The 19,597-nt window shown below is 40.9% G+C and overlaps 2 protein-coding genes across 2 annotated transcripts in view; both read right to left on the reverse strand.

Moving 5' to 3' along the window:
* The window catches only part of LOC110976099 (uncharacterized), an 83,417-nt gene extending 82,369 nt beyond the window's left edge, over positions 1–1,048 (reverse strand). Inside the window, 1 exon segment of the mRNA XM_022229093.2 lies at positions 638–1,048. Within this exon segment, the coding sequence (XP_022084785.2) occupies positions 638–722 (85 nt within the window). The 5' untranslated portion in view covers positions 723–1,048.
* A 2,898-nt stretch (positions 1,049–3,946) lies between these two features.
* Positions 3,947–18,928, reverse strand: LOC147798686 (uncharacterized). Its single transcript, XM_087138711.1, has 6 exons — positions 18,481–18,928; positions 15,118–15,189; positions 10,714–10,767; positions 10,344–10,519; positions 8,239–10,122; positions 3,947–7,557 (listed from the first exon to the last, which is right to left on the reverse strand). The coding sequence occupies exons 5-6, from the start codon at positions 10,070–10,072 to the stop codon at positions 7,334–7,336; spliced, it is 2,058 nt and encodes a 685-aa protein (XP_086994837.1). The 5' UTR covers positions 10,073–10,122; positions 10,344–10,519; positions 10,714–10,767; positions 15,118–15,189; positions 18,481–18,928; the 3' UTR covers positions 3,947–7,333.
* Between the last annotated feature and the right edge of the window lie 669 nt (positions 18,929–19,597).

A 19,597-nucleotide genomic window follows, 5' to 3' on the forward strand; every position in this document is an offset into this window, starting at 1 on the left:
TATCAATGAAACCTAAAGTGCTACCTTTTTTGGCGTTTACATTTTACATAATCCAAGCGTCGGGCCGACTCAGTCACGCTAGTCATGGTTAAGAATGTTAACATTTCTCTTTAGAATATACCCGATGTAGTCGGCAGAACATCAATCAAACTTATGGATAATCTACATGTAAGATAACCAGCCTGATTAAAATGTTGGAACCTACTCCGCAATATCATGATGATGCAAAAACCTACAGCAATATCTCTACATATAGGCCTCCCTTCTGGAAGGACAATTAGGGCTATGTAGTAAGATGTATTTATTGCACATGTATCTGTTGGGTATAAGAGTTCCATGCGGATATTAATACTAATTCCTTTGCAGTGGTATATTAGCCATCTACATGTATGTCCATTTAGCAGGGAAAACGTTAAACACTACGAATATTTCAAAATAGTCTTATAAGATTTGCGTATGTGAGGGTATTAGGCCTAAGTGATACCCATATTGGGAACTAATATTTTACTACAGGTTGGAAGATTGATTATTGGGCTAACAGGAGGGGACACCAAAAATTTGTCAATTCACAGAACAAGAAGCAAGATGGAAATTCGAATTATTGACGCGTTTGTTAATTGAATACTTCGACTCTTACCATTCTGTGCTTGAGCAGTCCCTACGAGCGCCAGCGCCATTGTAGAGACTACCAGATACATCATTCCACACCTATAATATTCCATGATAACTTGTACCAATCATACAGCTGTAAGGATCTGGATTCAACAAGTACGTGTGATATTCCCGGCCGTCAGTAATGCCTATCCGCCAGCGGAAACGGCAGGAACAGAGATCGCTGGCGAACTACCAGGTATTTGCGGTTGGTCGTGAAATATCCCAAGATCGATCACAGTTCCCGACCGATGTACTGATATTTTTTACGGTTAAACTGCACTGGAGATTTGTTGCTTCACCATGAAATGTCTCCAGCGTCAGAAATCCCTGTGGTAGTAGAAATATTTCGTAACTGAATTATACGTACATACGCCAAGTATTGCTATAGGCCCAACGTGATCCATCATCACAATACAAACTTCTCAGGCGTGGAGAATCCGTTTCTCACACAATTGACATGTAAATCACATTGCTGTTACCCCGCTGTCGAACATCGGCCAGTGGGCCTGTGTGTATAGTGGGAAATATTCTGTCAACAAAAGGGAGACGTGGGGTTCAGGAGAAAACATGACGCATGGTGAATTGACCACGGGGTGGAGTCGTACAAAGCTTAAGTGGGAGTTTGGAGTGCATGGGGAGACGAGAAAAAAAGACCAACTTCTTTGGAATATAGTCTGGGTTTTACATGACAGGAGGGTCGCATTGCTTTGGCTCGTAACTTGTTTTCAGCATTTACAATACCATATGAAAAGATCCCTGTAATTTAATTGGGGCTTTAATGGTTAAACTTTTGTTTCTATAGTATAACATCGACTATCAGGAGAAAATCGGGTGTAAGAAAAAAAAACCTGAATGGCAAGTGACAATGTTTTTATAGATACCCCCTGGTTATTCTCTTTCATCCGTTTGTTGAATGTTCCCTTCAAAATGTCATTCTCTTCACTTTTGTTAAGTCCGTCAATTGTTTTGTCATATTTCAAGCGTTGTAATTGTGTTTAGGAACTGAAGAACACAAAAAATACGGAATAGATTAGAAGGCTATCATGCATAAGTTCCGCAAAATTGTCTGATCTACATTCACAATCTCTGTGAGCTTGTCCGATATTGGGCTAATTACCCTGCCCATGGTTGCACCTCGTCACCGGGCCGCACCTGACTGATGTGTCCCAAGCAACTGGCTGCAGCCTAGGTAACAAGCTATCTGATGAAACCACTGCCTGCCGCTTGTCATTTGCTCTCATTGGCGGCTGTGCTTTTCTAGACAAGGTCCTTCGGAGATCGAATGAAGCAAATTATGGGACAGAGAGAACCCCCTGCCTTTGTGTTGGTGATTGTAACACTGATATCTCAGGAATTCTAATAATTCTCAGGAATAATAGGCTGGGGGTATAGAGATTGGACTTGTTGGGGGGGAACCCATCTGTCCCATTTCGTTCCTGGTACACGTATATCAGAGATTGTCCTCAGAGTGGGCGCCCTCTATAGGATAGGATCGAACGAAAGAAGTAAGACTTTGTGACCGAGTTTGTGCGCCCACAGCATCCACTATCGGTTTCCTTGAGGTAATCAGCACTTTTAAACGCAATAGAGAAAACACTGTGTCGCTAAACTGTCTCCAACATTAGTCCTCACCCTGTAAGCTCAGGCTGTACGGTTGTAAGATTTGGAAATTATAGTCACGGCGAAGTACTGATTAGCCCTAGCCCTATGTATTGCTTGGTTCGACATTTAACTCATAGTGTATTGGAAAGTATTCCTTCTAGGTCGTAGGTGACATGATTTTTAATGCAGTTCTAATGCTTCCTGTGTCTCATTGAACTTGACGTCCATTTGCCGCGCAGTTTCCGAGTTATTCATCTTGAACTAAAGTGTGATGCTATCCACAGAAACTTTATCGTGTATTACCGAAGTTCTGCACCAAACTTGCAATTTGGAGGTTTGTTGTTTCAGTTCATAACAGTTTGTTATTTCAGTTCACAGCAATATCAAAAGGCACGTGAATAAAGGTTACCCACAAATATTTTCAACGTGCACATTTTGGAGTAACAATTTGAACTGAACCCCTCCCCCAAGGTGCAAATAACGCATTCCTGTAATTAAAAGACAGCATATCAGGGAAAACGGACGATTTTCAATAAACGTTTTCAAGGAGAGTAATTGAAAAATACCTTCAGTTACATTTTAGAGTTGGAAAGTGCATAAAGCATGTTTCTTGGTAAACTTTTTACTGTGGACCATTTTGAATCATAGTTTTAATAATGTCTCTGGAGAAACCAAGGAACGTATTCCAGACAGCCACAACTTATGCGTTACCCTCTACTAAGGGAGGTGACAAGTAACAGTGTTTTGATCCTTTGCACGCGATTTCTTCGAGAGCTACACGTAGGCCTACAGGAGTCAATAGAAGTTAAAGTATTTAGTCCAAGGCCGTAGCATTGCTCCATGCTTCGCTTTGGGTCACACAACTCAGAAGTCCATCTGTGCGTAATGTCCTTCGCTTACACAGGCAATGATGAATTCAGGCTCGCGGAGGGCCGGGGTCACCCAACACCGTCACCCGTCTCACCGTGAGAGACACGTGGATTTTGAAGGGAAGAGAATTTCGAGATAATCGGAAGATATAAGCTTCTCCTAACTGGAAAACGTTCGCGTGATTCTGTATAGGCTTTACTTGAACCCAGTAAAGGATTAACACAGGGGTTACTACCCCCAAATTAATTAAGATACACATCCTTTTGGGGACATGAATATTAGACCTCATTTTCCCCGTTATTGTTTGAAATTGAAACTATCTTCGTTTGGCCGCCATTGCAGTGTCTAAAATAAAGTAAAGGGGAGGCAAATAAGTCTATGTTGGCCACCAAAAGGGCCCATATCCCAAGTGTAATAAACGCTCCCCCAACTGTCACCAAGGGTTCTTCCTAGGGATCAAAATATTCCATCACACAGACACAAAGCTAGCAACAAGAAAACAAGAGACTCCAGTGTTTTTAAAAGGCATGAAGCAGAACATATAAACACATATCAAAGATTACAACCCATCACTGTTAGAGGGCGCTATTTCCAGACAAGGCGTCACTGACGGCCGGTGGATGGGTGGGGACATATGCCCCTGGACACTTTGGTTCAAAGACCAAAGAGAAAAGGAGGATCCACACCTTTTGGTCCACCTACCGAAAATAAAGTTTTGAATCATCCTTGTCTCTGGCTTACGATTGCTCTTCCCCTGACTTTAATGTTAGCTCAGGCAACAGTCAACATTTCTAAGTAAAAAAAAATTAAGCTCCACAAATTGAAAAGAAAAAATCCAACGCCGTTCAGCATAAATTTATTTCGCCATTTTTTCTATAGACAGATAATTCCTATTAATTGCTTCCTGTGTATGTAGCTGGTTTTATTTACGGCATAAAATATAAGTGTACGAAGCCCTAAATACACACCAAAATTATTTTAGGAGAATTACTCAGTGCTCACATACTAAAATTAAAAATAATCAGTATAGGCCAATGATAGAGTCTTGAAATTAAAGTACATACATGTATGAAACACATTGGTAGCTATAAATCACGTTCGATAATCTTCAAATTCTTTGTTGAAAATGCAGCAATCAATCAGACCCACATGTGCACCAATACACATTTTGAATCAAGTAGCTTTCCGTTGGGAGGTGTGCTTCACAGAGTCTTTCTCTACTTACATACATTTGCTACGCTATAATTTCAGCTGAAAAATATTCTTCTGAGTTTACATCAAACACTTAAAGCGAAATACATTAATAAACATAACTGTAATACTTCGTACATGTACAAAATAAAGTCCTTTTTCATTTCTACGCTTTAACTTAAAAAATACCACGGAGTGAACATGGCCCAGATATAATTAACAATTCGTGGTGTTTCGCTTTCGTATGTACATCATCGATGTGAAACTTGTACTTCTTATGTGTCATCAAGGTTTCTTTTAGCTGTTTCGGCTAGCGGCTGGAACAGTAAGGCTTTCTTCTTTTTCTCTTTTCATTTTTCAGATTTTCTCCATAGGGTTTCTTCACATCTCATTGTCAACCTTGGCAGTTTTATACATCTGATTAATTTCAGACATGGCAGACCTTTAGACAAACACCTAAAGATGGTCTTGGAAGGAATCCGTTATGATGACGTCATCACATGCTTTATTATTATTGTTGAATATTCAATTTTTCCCTATGTATTTTGTACGTTTTGAAACAGCCCGACATTGTCACTATTCTTGTCCTTACTGGGTTGATGTTAGGTCCACGCTTTTAATCCACCACCTTGAGAGGATCCAGGAACAAAATCGTCACAATGACGTCTGACATGATTAATTATTGAGTTTTTAAAATTTAACAATTCCCCGTAAATTTTGTACACGTTCTTCAACAGCAAGACTTTGGCACGGTTCTTGACGTGACTGTATTGATGTTAGGTCCACACTCTTAGCGAACCAGCCAGGGAGGGTCCAAAAGCAAATCATCATAATGACGTCATCATGTGTCACGTGACATTGCATTTAAGGGGTAGCCTCTAAAGCCCTGTATTTCCTTAAGTTAAAGTCTGATTGGATTGAAACTTTGTAGATAAATATCAAGTGAAGTGTTATCGACGAAAACTAGCTGAAATCATGAGTTGATGACGTCACCAGTTGACAAGTCACGTGACATTATGGGGCACCATTCAAAACCCCGTATCTTGTGAAACGCATGTCCGATTGGGTTGAAACGTTGTAAATATATGTATCTAGAAAGAGGTGTATTGTTTCAGTTGACAAAATATTAGATCATCATAAGATGATGATCTCATCACGTGACAAGTCATGTGACATTTAAGAGGCACCCTCCAATGTCCACCTCTTCTGAAGTACACGTCCGATTGGGTTAAACCCTTGCAGATGTCTAGAAAAGGGACGTTTTGTAGACAAAAACTGATTTTATATGATGATGACTTTATCAGGTGACAAGTCACGTGATATTAAAGGGCACCCTTCAAAGGTCCTCTTTTTTGGAAATACATGTCTGATTAGGTTCAAACCTTGCAGATATCTAGAAAAGGAAGTGTTGTAGACGGAAATTATTGACCTGGTGTGATCATGACCACATCAAGTGACAAGTCACGTGACACGAAAGGTGCGCTCTTCGTTGCACTTTATCTTCTTAAGAACATCTCGGATAGGATTAAAATCTTGGAGATATCTATCTAGCAAGGGAAGTATCTTCGGCGAAAATTGACCTGATGTCATGATGACGTCTCCAGGTGATAGGTCAGGTGACATTAAAGGTAAACACTTCAAGACACTGTATCTCCTGGATTGTGTCCAAGCTTCACTGATAACTTGAAAGGAAGTATTAAGACAAATCTTGACCTGATGTGGTGATGACATAGTGAAGGGACAAGTCACGTGACATTAGAAGCGCATTATTAAAAGCACTATGTCCGATTGGGGTTGAACCCAGAGGAAAGCTGGAAAAGGAACTGTTATAAACAAAAATTGACCTCATATGAGGATGACGTCTTCAGACACAAATTAGATAATAGTGACATTATCACGGTTGATGTGACACGATTAAAGGTGAGGTGTAGTTTTCTCCGTTGGTTTGGTGCATAACTTCGTTCGAAAAATAATTGAGTTCAGCTTTGTACTTTGAGGAAACTCTTATATAGTAGTCATCTTTAACATGAACAAAGACAGTCTTCTGAAAGCCGAAACAGCGCGTTTGTCTGCTGACAAACTTATATCTACTTTGTGCTTGTTTTAGTGCCATGCACTTGAACGGGTAAACATCATTGCTCGCAAAACCTTTTGCAATTCAGTGGCAACCTATCTTACAGTGAGTGACCTTACATAGGTGCTATAATTTAAAAACCATGTGTGGGACACAGAAGTTCTCAGAACCAGCCCCCTCCCAAATCATGGTCAGAAACAGCCAGGATCTTTCAGAGTTAAGCTGATCGTTTGAAAAGCACAAACCAAAGCAAAGCGTTGGTACTCCTATATTACGTCTGCTTTTCTAATCCAACTGCGCATGAAAAGATGACCCAAAACGGACTCGTTAACTATTTAACCATTCACATAAGAGAAGTTACTAAATGTACAAAAGTATTTACAACTGCAAAATTATAGCTGACAGAGAAATCGACAATGCACTCGTTCGAACACGAAGAAATAGAAGACCGTACTAATCACTAACAGAATCATTTTGTCACAACGTGCACGTGTACTTTGACGGGACAGGCGGATGACTGTTTATGACATGAGGTGCAGAGAACCCCATACATACGACAAAGTTTACAAGATATTTATGAGATAAAAATGAACGGGGGTAAACAATCATTTTTATTTTTAAAGACGATTTTAAAAGATATTTTGCCTTAGAAAGATTTATTTTTAAATCTCACGGAAATTCTGCTAAAATTAGTACTAATGGGACCTTTTTTCCTAGTTTTGTAATTGTTCATCTAATGTGAATCGACTGTGTATTGACTTCTCTTCTTTGTCAAAATTAATGTAATACACAAGAAAAACTTGAATAAAAGGCCCTGAATAGTGAAAACAGTTAACAAAAAAAATAAAATAACGTTCAACTCAAAATTACTCAAATGCTCTAAGACACTGAAGGCACAGGGGCAAAATCTGTTAGGGAGCACTGGAACGTTACAAAAGCCTATCACACAATCCCTCCGCTCATGTTTCTTGGGAGAATCCGTGCCTCAGGCCTTCCGCTTAACAACGCTTGCGTCTCACTACTGGTATCGCGACCCTGATCACGTCTCGGTACACAGTACTGTTGTGGTGGCCGAATCTGACGACAGACGTGGGTGATAAACAAAACAGTGCGCCGGCAACATGCAGACTTGAAAACCAGCCTAACAAATGTCCAAACCGCACTCCCTATGTAGAGGAAACGAGAAACACTTTAGCAAGCACATTTCCATCATCGTCAAAGTATACCCCCAGTTGCAGAAAATTTCGGTCGTCAGTGCCCCCTCAAAGTATACCCCAGTTCAGCCACTGGTATCTGAATGGGTCAAATTATGTAAAGTAACAATACGAAATGACAGAAGTTTTGAAAGCTTTGCGTTATGTTTGAAAGTGTGGCAACTTGCCAACCGTGCTGCGACTTGACGCTTGCGGCGTGTGGGTCTCACCCACGGTGCAGTTGTAGTCAGTTAACCAGACTATAATGCATAGAGCTTATATGACAGTGGTGTAGAATTGGTTCTGCAAATGGAATAGGGAAATGACCCAATGCGGTGATGGTTTGTTGCTTGTGTCACTGCTGACACGTATACACAAGTACGTATACACAAGCTTTCAAATGGCTGCCGCGTGTGACATGAACAAACTTTCGTATCACAATACCCTTCGAAACAAGGACTCTTTCCTTCACCAAGACCTTTGAAATGTAAACAGAACTTTCTAAAACACTGAATATCTGCAAATTGGTGTAAACCTTTGAGGCCAAACAGTGGAGTTTCCAATTTGCACGGGAGCGTTATTTTCGAAACATTTCTCGTCTTCTTAGTAAAACCTATGCAAAAACGGGTGTGTCTTAAAAACCCTGCAACTTACCTGCCACAAAAACAACTATGGTGAGATTCAGAAGAACCAGAAATACCGCCAAAACCTCCTTCCTCGCCTCGCTGGAGAAACTGCGCTCACTCGGCAACAACAGCAACGAGGCTGCCAACAGATTAAGAAAGATGCTAGCCAGGGAGCACATCTGAAGACGATGTTCTGCAGCATCCTTCATTGGCTTAACGTAGGCATGGACGACGAGAAAGCTAACGGATAGGACGATGGTCGCGAAGAGGGTGAAGTGATCCTCAGCACCGAACAACAGAACGAAGAGGACTTGGAGGATTTTGCGTGCAAGCTCTACGATCTCCCAAAACCAGAACTGCTCCTTGTAATTATCACACAGGAAGGTTTCCCAAGTAATGCTTGGAGCGGATGAGGTGAACGTTTGGGGGAACACAGCAAGATCATTGTTTGTTACGTTGCTTTGAGAAACCACAGTGGCAGAACCGTTGCTACACACACGTTGCGGGTAGTCGTCTAACTGATGGCGCCGATTGTCATGATCAGTCTGCTGGTCTGCAACGTCTAAGGGTGTTTGGCCAAGATCATTCCTCATCTCTGAGGAGGTCGAGGAATCACTAGCCTCTCTCTTTCTACGCCGATGATTTATCCATAGTATAATCAGCAAAACTGACGGAAAACCAACAACGTAGCACAGGGAAACTTCGGCAGCGTAGTTAAACATGACATGTTGGTTTTTCTCACAGTCGATGGAGTATTCTGATCGAAGACGAAGAACTTTGATTTTTTCAGTTTCATCCAGGTAGAATTCATCACAGCCAGAGGGCAGCAAGGTGAATATGGTACTCGATAGGCTTGGATATGTGATAAACAATAAGATAACAACAGCAAGGTAGCATGTTTGTTTCGTTTTAGCAAGCACAGCACAGCAAACACCAGCTGGTCTCCCTTTAAGGTGTAAGAAAAGCCGTTTTAGCTGGTAAGCACTCAACGCTGACAGAAATACAAGAATGGTAAAACTGAGACCAGCTATAAATTCAATGTAAATTGTTGGGTAGGTGAAATTTGGAAAGTAACAGCGAGGGCTGACAATTAATTGCAAGATGTTAACCTCTAAAACTCTGAAGAAGGAACCGATCTTTGTCAGAGACTGCGGCCAAGGAAGATCATGAAGTGCGTCGAATATCTCGCCTATGATCTGATAGAAGCCAAGTAAAATCTTAAATCGTGAGAACAGCACACTGACCACGGACCGACCTCTTCCACGATGCCTCCGGAGGTCCCAGGCAACGATGAGGACCACTACAATAATGACAATAACTGAAGCAAGGATTTCAAGAAAGAACACCCACCACCTCGGGCATTCAAAACACTGGCTGGACCAAGAATAGAAGCCAGCTACACATTGAGAACACAAGAAATCCCTATAACCATGTTGGCATGTTGCACTTATTCCATCATTCAGACTTAAACACGATTCCTTCCTTGGGCATGGATAAACTTTAGGAAGAACTCCTTGGAACCTAAGCGTGCTTCTATGGTAGTGGTCGTTCTCCGTTAGGATATTTTGGACATAATTGTTATAAGATTGGAAATTATCCCCTGATCCCCAGTCCCAAGTCCACCAGAATCCAGGTAGAAGGTGTTGGTATTCCCCCGAGCAGTTGATACCTTCCAAGGGACAAGGGAAGCATTCACCGAACCTGTCTCGGCGATAGTAACTGGATACACAAGGGCACGCGCGGAATCCAGCGTGGCGACTTTTATCCGTGCCCGTCGGACAAACCACACAGTCGCCAATATTTCTTCCAGGGTGAGTCTCCGGTGTAACGTAGGTGCCATTGTTGCAGAGAAGGCAGTTCATGTCAACTGCTGTTCTTACGACTTGTCAAGTGCGATTTTGAAAAAACCCTCCTGCAAAAATGAAAGACTTTTGAACAGAAAATACATACATTCCTAAAATGTCTGTATAAATATGAATTTTCAGAGTTATCGAAGTCCACACATTCAAAACTTTCCACAAACACTTGCTCCGTAATGTAAAGTCTTTCCCTCCTTCAAGAAGAACTGTCTACATTAAATGCGTTTGTTGGCGTCATCGCGACAGCTCATTTAATCTTTTAATGAAACCTTACCAGGTGGACAATCCCTGCATGTCTCCCAAGGGCCACCGTAGGTACCTTGGCGGCACGGTGTGCAATTCAACTCGAAACGGTTTAAATCCGTGCAGCTAAATCCAGAATACTGTAAGCCTCTGCCTATTTCACGCGACACGGCGATTGACTGCACGAATCCACTTCCTACAAAATCACTAGCATGGAGAAAATGTTGCAATTTCAGGTGTAAGCTGGACGTGAAGCTTAGAGAATACAAATAAAAAATCTTATACCGTATGAACTATGATACATTGCTCAGAAATAGCACAAGTCAGAAAAAAAGTCAGTGAAACTCAGCTGCAGTATTACGTTCCATAAAAGAATGGCATGTGGCAGAAAATATCCTTACATTTCGAGGTCGGATCTTGCGTGAGGTGCTCTTCGTAAGGTAGCGTCGACGAATCTGGGGAATCAAGAATAATATAGACATCCCACTTTCAGTGAATGGAAACCTACGCATGCGCGTCGATAAATACAAACCTTTTGCGAGTTAAATTTGAATAAAATCTGGTACACTGACTTATCTGATTGCACATAAACAGAGCGATTTTAGTTCCCCAGACTAAAGACCCTGTTGCTATACTTCGTGATTCGGGGCAAGCTTTTGCATAGCGACCACCATCTCTGGAATGGACTGGTTCCTTTGTGCCCTTCTTATTCATTGAGAATAGTGTATTTTTGCCACGCGTCTCTTACGTAACTAAGCACAAGCCGCCCGAATCAAGAGGTATAGCAACAGTGGTTTTAGTATGGAGAATTCAAGTTGTTGAGTTCACGTGAATTTAAAGAACTTAGCGTACCAGATTTGGGTCAAAGTTAATTAACTCGCAAAAGGCTTATTAACCTTGGTCCAAAACGGTATCGGTAATATCCACCAAATAAAGACGCATCTTCTACAATTTTGCTCTGAAAAGGACGAGTTATCATGGGTCATTCTTCCCGCGAGATCAGATCAGGTGGAGGATGATCGACTGTAAAATTCTGTTGCATTGTGTCGTTTGCGATTACGATTACAACATGATTTCCTCGAATAAACCGACAAAGCTGAGCACACGAAACATTACTTCAGCTAATTGTGGGGCATGAACTGGCCCCATTGTTATCAAACGTCACACCAGAAATGTGACGTTTGTTTTCTTTTCCCTTCCTTTTAAGGTTTACAAAACTCCAAAATGTAGCCTCATCTCTCAAATAGGCTATAAAGAGCTCCACAAAAATTCCACCAATTCCCCAATTTGTTTTTCCCTCCTGAAAATTTGGTTCTGAATGTTCCCTTCAAAAGGCTTAGCAGTACACAGTCAGTGAAAGTGTGGTCTTTACTGGAGCTTCTTAACATGCATGCCGAACAGTCTTTTACAGGACTACATCGTGCTATATAGGTTACGTCAACGACGAGACCTGCTGATTCCATGCATTCGTTGCGGACGGAGTACATCAAATAAAACAAAACTTCGACCGAAGCCTACTGAGGTTGGTCCTCCTCGAAGAAAATCCATCTGATGAATGTTCCAGAGGCATTGCACTATTGGAGGTCTCAACGTTAAAAGTGACTCAATGGTCCTACATTCCTACGGGAAGAACCCAGTCTATCAACTCACGGAAGGTGATCCTGAATTGAGAGCTGTGTGAGCTTTGGCGATACAGTCAGTTCAACCTGCGACAGACCTTACACACGTTTGAGACTGTAGTCATGGGAGTAAAACCAATCGAGTAATTGCCACCAACAGCACTTTCAGAAAATGACATTAAGAACGCAAAAATCCAGAGGAATTCTGTGATGGCTGTCTTCCCAAGGATGGCTCCCGTCCTCAAACGAGCGTGAGGAAGCATTAATCACTGTCCAAGAACTTCAACACTTCAACTCGCTGAGACTCACGTACTGAAAGTATCCCTTCAAAAACCTATGGAACTGTGAGGCGACATTAATAACGCAATGCCAGAAAGCAGGTGACTAAATTCCTTTCTTTTCCTTGTCTGTATAAATGTGGAGTTTTCAACTGAATCTAACGTGGTTTTGTTGTTATGGTGACTGTCGTTTTAAGTCACACGCGTGCCAGCCCGCTTGTATGGGCACCCTTTTTATTCTATGATTCTCATATCTTTTTCAACTTGAGGGTGGGTCGGTAGAGATGACTGAATAGATCGATAGACCAGGCAAAGTGCACAATACATGTATACACTTGTTCCTAGTTGTAAAATTGAGTCCCATGAGTGGTTTTCCTTCTACTTGGCAACTAAGAAATATTCTTTGAGTACACAGTAAAATACTTGAATTTTCAAGAACTCGAAAACAGTTTATGGAACTACCGTAAGTACATGTAGCTGCGAACACAGTTTCATGAAAAGCTTAAACATTTTTGTAGGAGTAAAATGCATATTGAACAAAAACACGATCGTTTTAAAAAATCTAGAACATATCGCTACTCTAATGGTTGGGCTAAATCCTATGGCCCATGTCCATTTTCAGCACTGGATTTTTTACAGATGTTATATCACAATTTATTTGGGGGGCAGGGTCGTCTTAGAAGGAACTCGGTAGAAAAAAAAAGTTTGTTTTTTTTCTTAGGTCGGAAGCCAAAACTACTGTCGGTCGGAAATGAGAACGGGGGCCTTATTGGGCACCGTGGCAGTGGACAAATGTACTTTTTAGCTGACCTGTGTCAGAAAAAAATGGGCACTACGCGGTGTGTTCGATTTCACAAATCTGATGTGACAGTGACTGCAAGGAAAGCCCCTCAAGGTGGGGCTAATGAAAAGTGCATAGCATTATCAGAAAATGTTGGAGAAATTCCGCCCTGACCGTTTTAGGGTCAGTATTACCTTTAAAATAACACCAAAAAGCTTCATTTTAGAAACTTGATTTAGTTCAGTTACGTTCAAACGTGAAATATGGCCTGGAGTTGACTTCTTAAACAGATATTTTCGTGAAGTAACGTATTGAAGGTTTTTGAAGAACACAGTTTTTTATCCACCAATCAGAGTGATCATGAACTTTTATTTGGTGTTGAGGTACCTCACCACAGCTGACAAACTCCCCAATTTTTTAAGTCATGATTCCCATTGCCAGCAGCTTCCTATGGCTTCATCATAATTTTACTGAAATGGGAAAAAGTGGGGTTCCAGCCTTAGAAACACCACAGCTGATACTTGCATGAGAATATTCGTGAGCTTGTGGCACTTGTCGCACCTTCTTGAGATGTTAGAGCGCTGTCAAATCTTCAGAACCGCTGACCCTAACCATCGGTTTCCTTAAAATCTAGCGTCACTGTTCCAGTACAGTGTACTTTCCAGCTTCTTGGTGCGACTTTGGAACGCTTGAGGGTCTAACACCTTGAGATCCTGTTTCTTTGCGCAATGAAAGAGTATCTACAGTATATTACCTTGCAAACAAGGCCTAAATGATTTGAGAAAAGGCTGGACGTCAAGATAAGAGATGCCATTGTCGTAAACAACGACTTGCCAGACAACAAGTGGCAGCTTGGTAATACACCGCAAACATTTTGAGAGTCCAACTTCTTGTATCTGACCCAGCCCAAGGCACAACAGCCAAGGAAACTCGTCCAGCAAAAATTCTCCAAATGCCAATGCGGAAGCTTGGTGTTCTCCAAGACGACAGCTTTGCGCAAGAAACTGGAAAGTCCCCTCGAGGAGGTTTGGATCTATGATAGTCATGGAAAAGACACTGTTCACACAGCTGTAAAAATGTTCTCATCTGCTTAATTAATGCTCAGCCTACTTGTAATAGATACAAGATGTGCCACGTTTTGAGATTGGCGTTTGGCTGGTCCATTATTCCCTTTACTTAAAAAGTCAGTAGATTGATGTAAATTTACAAGCCTTTTCTCGGATCTGAAAATAGCCTATTAAAAACTATGCAGTTGCAGGGATTAGGGAGTATTTGGGGGGATACCTCTGCTGGTGGTCATTTACTGGACAGTTATAGGCCTTAAACAAGCAAAGAGACCATGGACGTCACACACAATGTCACACCTTTACACTTCAGGGTGAAAAAAACAGAAATTTGAAACTCAAATCTATATCCAAGAAAAGCTTTTTTTCAATTTCGAGAAGACAGACTACTTTCATTTTGTCTACAATTTGTATGCGCGGCCAAAGTTTTCAGAAATACCCCCTTTGGTGTGCTTTCGATATTACCCCGAATTAGTTCAAAATTGATATTTGTCCCATCAATTTTAAATAGCGAATATTTGTATTAGTATTTAGTAGTACGTGAATTATTATCTGGTGTTCTGATACCTGCGTGGGATTTGTAACACTTTGGGAATTACTTGTTTACCAGGGTTTTAGTAGCCACTTGTAGGAAAAACACGACTGTCACGTCAAAAGAGCCGATCCTATTATGGACCGTTTTAATATTGTTGAATGATCTTGAGTTAATTTAGAAAGATACTTGTGGGCGCTTTCAAATGATAGTCAATCTATCAATTTCCGATGGGAGTATGATCTTGGCTATGCAGCCTTTGATTATCCTACGATCATTGAAAATGTAATCTATCATTTACCATTTTATGGGGCTTCAGTAGACAGTCCTTCTAAAGAGGAAAATGTTTACATCTTCAATTCTCGTTGTCCTGCTATTTCACATGCCGTAATCAAAGCAATGAAATTGAGACTTGGTTAAATAAATTGACAGAAGCTGTTAAATATACATGTACTATGTACTAATATTGCATGGGTTATTTCTACGTGCGACATCTAACACCAACCGAAGATGGATGTTATTTATACTCACACTTTACAATTCGATCCCAAATCTTGCCAAACTGAATCTGAAACGTTTTCGATGCTGCTGCCGTACATTGCGCTAGAATAAAAAAAGGAATAAATCATTTATGAGTGCAATGGTGAGAATAAATTCGTTGAGTTATTCTTCCCACGGCACAAATATGCTCCCATCCACGGCAAATTTGGAAGAAAAGTAAACATGATAATCCTCCTTACGATATTTCCTCTGACAACTTCATCTTGTAGTATTTTTTAACGAAAACCACTGAGCATGTCATCTGTTACGTCTCTCAGTTTGATTTGCTATGGACGATTCTTATTATAACTCCAATTTTGAATTCGAATTTGTCACCAAGAGTTCTGAATAGCTTTCCTTAAACTATCTGGTAATATCAGCTCGATCGATATTTTTAGTTTGATGCTCAGCTCTTTGGTGTTTCAGCCCACAACAATCTCTTGGATATTAAAATGTCTTCAAACATGTATTGGAAGTTGGTTCGAGTTAGCCCCATTTAGAAAGAGAACGAACATCTTCAGGTGATAAACTGTGGTACCCAGTTGGGGCTCACAAAAGGTACCGGTAGTTGGCAAGAACCAAGAGAATGAGGGAGAAGATATCACAACTATTTGTGGCATAAGTCAAACCAAGTTGTGCATAATCTAGAGATGCAATTGGCCAATGGACTTTTTCAACCATAAAATTTGACAACACGAATTGGCCGACCACTTGCATCGATTAAACTTCCAGCATATCCGAGTTTATGACATAAGAACGCGGTATCTACCTTCAAGACCTGCTTTCAGGGTGTTTCAATTGCCGACATATGCAAAGCGTTTACCTTATATAAATTTTCAGAAGTACTATGATTAAAAATCAGACTAAGAGCTCAAAACGAGTGTCGATGACAAGGACGGAGGTCAGTGTGATTTTAAAAAAAATGGTATACCCAATGACACTAAAACACACAAAAAATTAAATTTATGGAGTCATAATTCATTTCTTCGATTTATTCAAGTGTAGGTACATAGCCACCACTGTTTGCATCACTGTTTGTAGGAAACTGAGTCTCGAAAAGTTGAACTTTTCCCAAAGAGAAGTACATTTTCAAGCGAAGCATGCCAGTTTGTAAACGCTGTATTCGCTACTACTCTACACTGAGTGTTTAAAATTGGACTCCTGATCATGCGCAAACCAATTTTTCTGCCCGGATACACGGTCTAAAATTAGCTGGTATCCGGTTTGTAAGTGACTTTGTCACAAAGGAAGACGCGCCACAATTTACAGGCTCCCATTGGACGATCGAAGACATGTGCCCTAACTTCCGGTTCCAGGGATCCACATAAACGGTGATCAATGCATGTAACCCTATGTGCTGTGCACATGTGAAGTATGCGTGAATCAAACTGAAATGACGTAAAACATACGAACCGGATTGATACCCGCTATAAAGATTCCAATATTTTAAACTTCTGCATGGCAACTGACAAATGACAGCCCGAATGACAACAAAAGGTCTTTGAAATAAAAATACCGGCTTAAGCACTTCAACCCGGCTATTTTTTAATTTGTTGGTGCCACTGCCTTGGATTGCTAGTACTAAGCTTTGCTACACTTACACTATTAAAAGCAGATCTTGCTACTTTTAAAAGCCTAATATTTTGTTACGGGGTAGCTTCCATAGACTTATTTTACGCTTATGAAATACTTTCTGACGTTTCACAATAACAGATTTAATATCAGGGGTTATCCAAGGTTTGTCACTGTTGTGAACTGCTACAGTCTTAGTAGGAAAGTAATCGTCCACAGCATTTTGCAAAGATTGATAAAAACATTATTTTGCCACTAGTTGTTGATGCTGACTTGACAAAATTCAAGTCTTGTTTTGTAATCCACTGGCCAAACTCACGCCTGTTGGAGTCTCTAATTGGGGGGCCTACGATCCGGCATTGAAGGGAGTTTGGTTCATGAGATGACTTCAATGGTAACTCTGTTATGGTCACTCGATCCAATGGGCGAGGTTATCTGTGGAGCATGGTGCAAACTCTTCAGGTTCGTAAAAATTTTGTCCAGAATGGTTTGACCTCTCCCAGGTGAGTTGACAATTATTGTTGGACCCTATTTAAAAAGGAGTCCTAAAGGCAGAGGCATATTGAGTGCTGAATAATTAAACACATTTGAGTTCTTAAACACTTTTAACTTTTCCCGCCTCGCGCCTGCGCAGTCCCCGCAGAGACCTCGTGTCTGGAGCTTGTGTGCGTAAACAGCTGGGTTTTTTACGTCGGGAGAATAAACAGAGCATTCTTGCCCGGAACGGCGATTTGTGGTTGACTGTGCTTCTGTGACAGCGTCAGAGCCCAATAAGTAGGACACGCTACAGTATTTAGAAATTAAACACTTGGATTTACAGTGTAGTTTGAATACAGTGGACTCCTCTGCCACAGAAGTGTGGGGAGAGCCCGCTAGAGAATATCTACCCAAACAGTTCACGCCCGTCCGTCCTCCCCGCTCTGGGTCAGACGCTCATCCATTTTCGAAAAGAAGGACGAGCATGGCGTCGCAGCTGCAATGCATTGTGGTACTAGAGGGCGCAGTTAAGTTGATCATGGTTTTAGCGAATGGCAAAGGCAGTACGGAAAAATTGAATATTGAGGACTGTTTGGGTAGATTCCCTAGCGGACTCATCCCACACGTCTGTGGACGAGGAATCCCATTAGTCAGTGAGCAACATACACGTAGCATGTTTAAAACAGATCATCGTGGGCGATACCTGACCTAAGATATTCAGAGTCCTGAGGAATCTTCAGGTCAGGGAACGACACTAGGCTAAAATAACTTCCTACTACCGCGCCAACCTATTCTATGTCTGTGAGAGTGCATTCATCAGCTCGGTGCTGGATGACCAGATATTACGATATATGAAGAGCCACGACTTTGCAAAACAAAACCGGAAAAGAACAGAGATTATCTCCCCGAGAGAGGGAGCAATTTTCCTTGTAACAGAGGCTCCTTTGTTGGGCACTTTCTCTTCGATGGTCCAGTAACGAATATTGAAATGCATGCGTCGCGGTAGTGTCGCCACCAACAAGACAGACACTGCCCCACCAACATGCCTATGTTTAATCTATGTTTAAGGCAGATTGATGACACCATTAACTATACTGAATAGTTCATGATACGTATTGACGGGCCGGGCTACCGTAATCTCCAACACGACCACTGATAACTAGTCAACTTTATTAGTCAACTGCACGGAGTGTTACATCCGTGTGCGACACTGCAAAACGTGATAAAATTGCAGAAATACTTTTGCTTTTCCGATGTATAGGCCTACTGTTATGATAATGTCTTCTCAATAACTTTAACACTTACACAAACTGTATGGAACTGTTCCTTGTGAAAAACGGCCTACCAGCAATTGCCTTCAGTTTGGTGTTGAAAATGTACCTGTAACAGAAAAGCAGGGTTTTACAAGGCGGTTAATATGGAAAAATGATTTTTTTTTGTCTTCAATTTTTGTCTTGCCTTTATGTTTTGTACGTCGTGTCTTCTTTTTGATTGTTTTGTTTTTGTTTGCTGTCTCGTAGCTGTTCGTGTTGTCCTTGTTATGTCTTCTGTCTTAAGGACTGTTTATACAAGCCTCTGCTTTTTCAACAGCCTCATGCTCTTTTCTTTTCTCGTTTGTACATGGACTGGTTTCCTTATCTTATCATAAGCTCCAATGTTCTCTTCTCATTAAGCACAAGTATCTATAAAAGTTATTCTCATCCCCATTGCTAATTTCAATGTACTAAATTTCTTAAATTTCTGATGTATTTTCTTAAGCTTATTTATTTTGTCAATTTCTATGCACCAACTTCTCTTAATTAATGTAATGTTTTTAAAAGAGTATGGTATAAACGTTTTCTTGAATTGAATTGAATGTTCATGAGAGCTCTTTTGTTGGTTTTTTAAGGTGATTTTATATTGGTGCCCTGATGATGACAATCATCAAATGTCATTCATGACAATCGACATGATTATAAAAATCTTTTAAAATTGAAACGATCTCTGCTTTGGCACTGACGACACCTGGTAAAATCCCAGGTTGAGTATCGCCAATCCCGCTACATTTAATTCATGACGCAACGTGTCAGGGGTCGCTCTAGAAGCCAGACCTGGATCACGGACGTTATGTAAAAATGACGCAAGTGGCCTTGGCTGGAAGCCATTTTGTTTCGTTTATTTCAATATTGAGATATGCTTTAAATAACACACAAAGTCGTGACATGAAAAAAAGGATAAAAATAATGTATTTTACACTTAGACCAGCAAAATACCGGACGGTACCAGCCCCACCGCCCCTCCCCCCATTTCAGTAGGCGCAGGCGTTGGGGGTTATATAAGTAAATTTGCTTTGCCACAATTAGGGTGCAGCGTTGTTTTTGAACTAACAGCTTAAGTTTGAGTGTAAACTAAAAAAGAAAAAACGAACCAAAATTTACCACGA

This window comes from Acanthaster planci, linkage group LG07, assembly GCF_054643075.1.
Source record: "Acanthaster planci isolate LZ-2023a linkage group LG07, COTS_SCS, whole genome shotgun sequence".
Lineage (NCBI taxonomy): Eukaryota > Metazoa > Echinodermata > Asteroidea > Valvatida > Acanthasteridae > Acanthaster > Acanthaster planci.

What these genes read in the sequence shown, in the direction of transcription:
- LOC147798686 (XM_087138711.1), bottom strand. Translation starts at nt 10,072, where the DNA reads ATGAACTGCCTTCTCTGCAACAATGGCACCTACGTTACACCGGAGACT. An exon ending in CATAGTTGTTTTTGTGGCAG is followed by an intron (nt 7,558 to 8,238) that starts GTAAGTTGCAGG and finishes TCCTCTACATAG; the next exon opens with GGAGTGCGGTTTGGACATTT.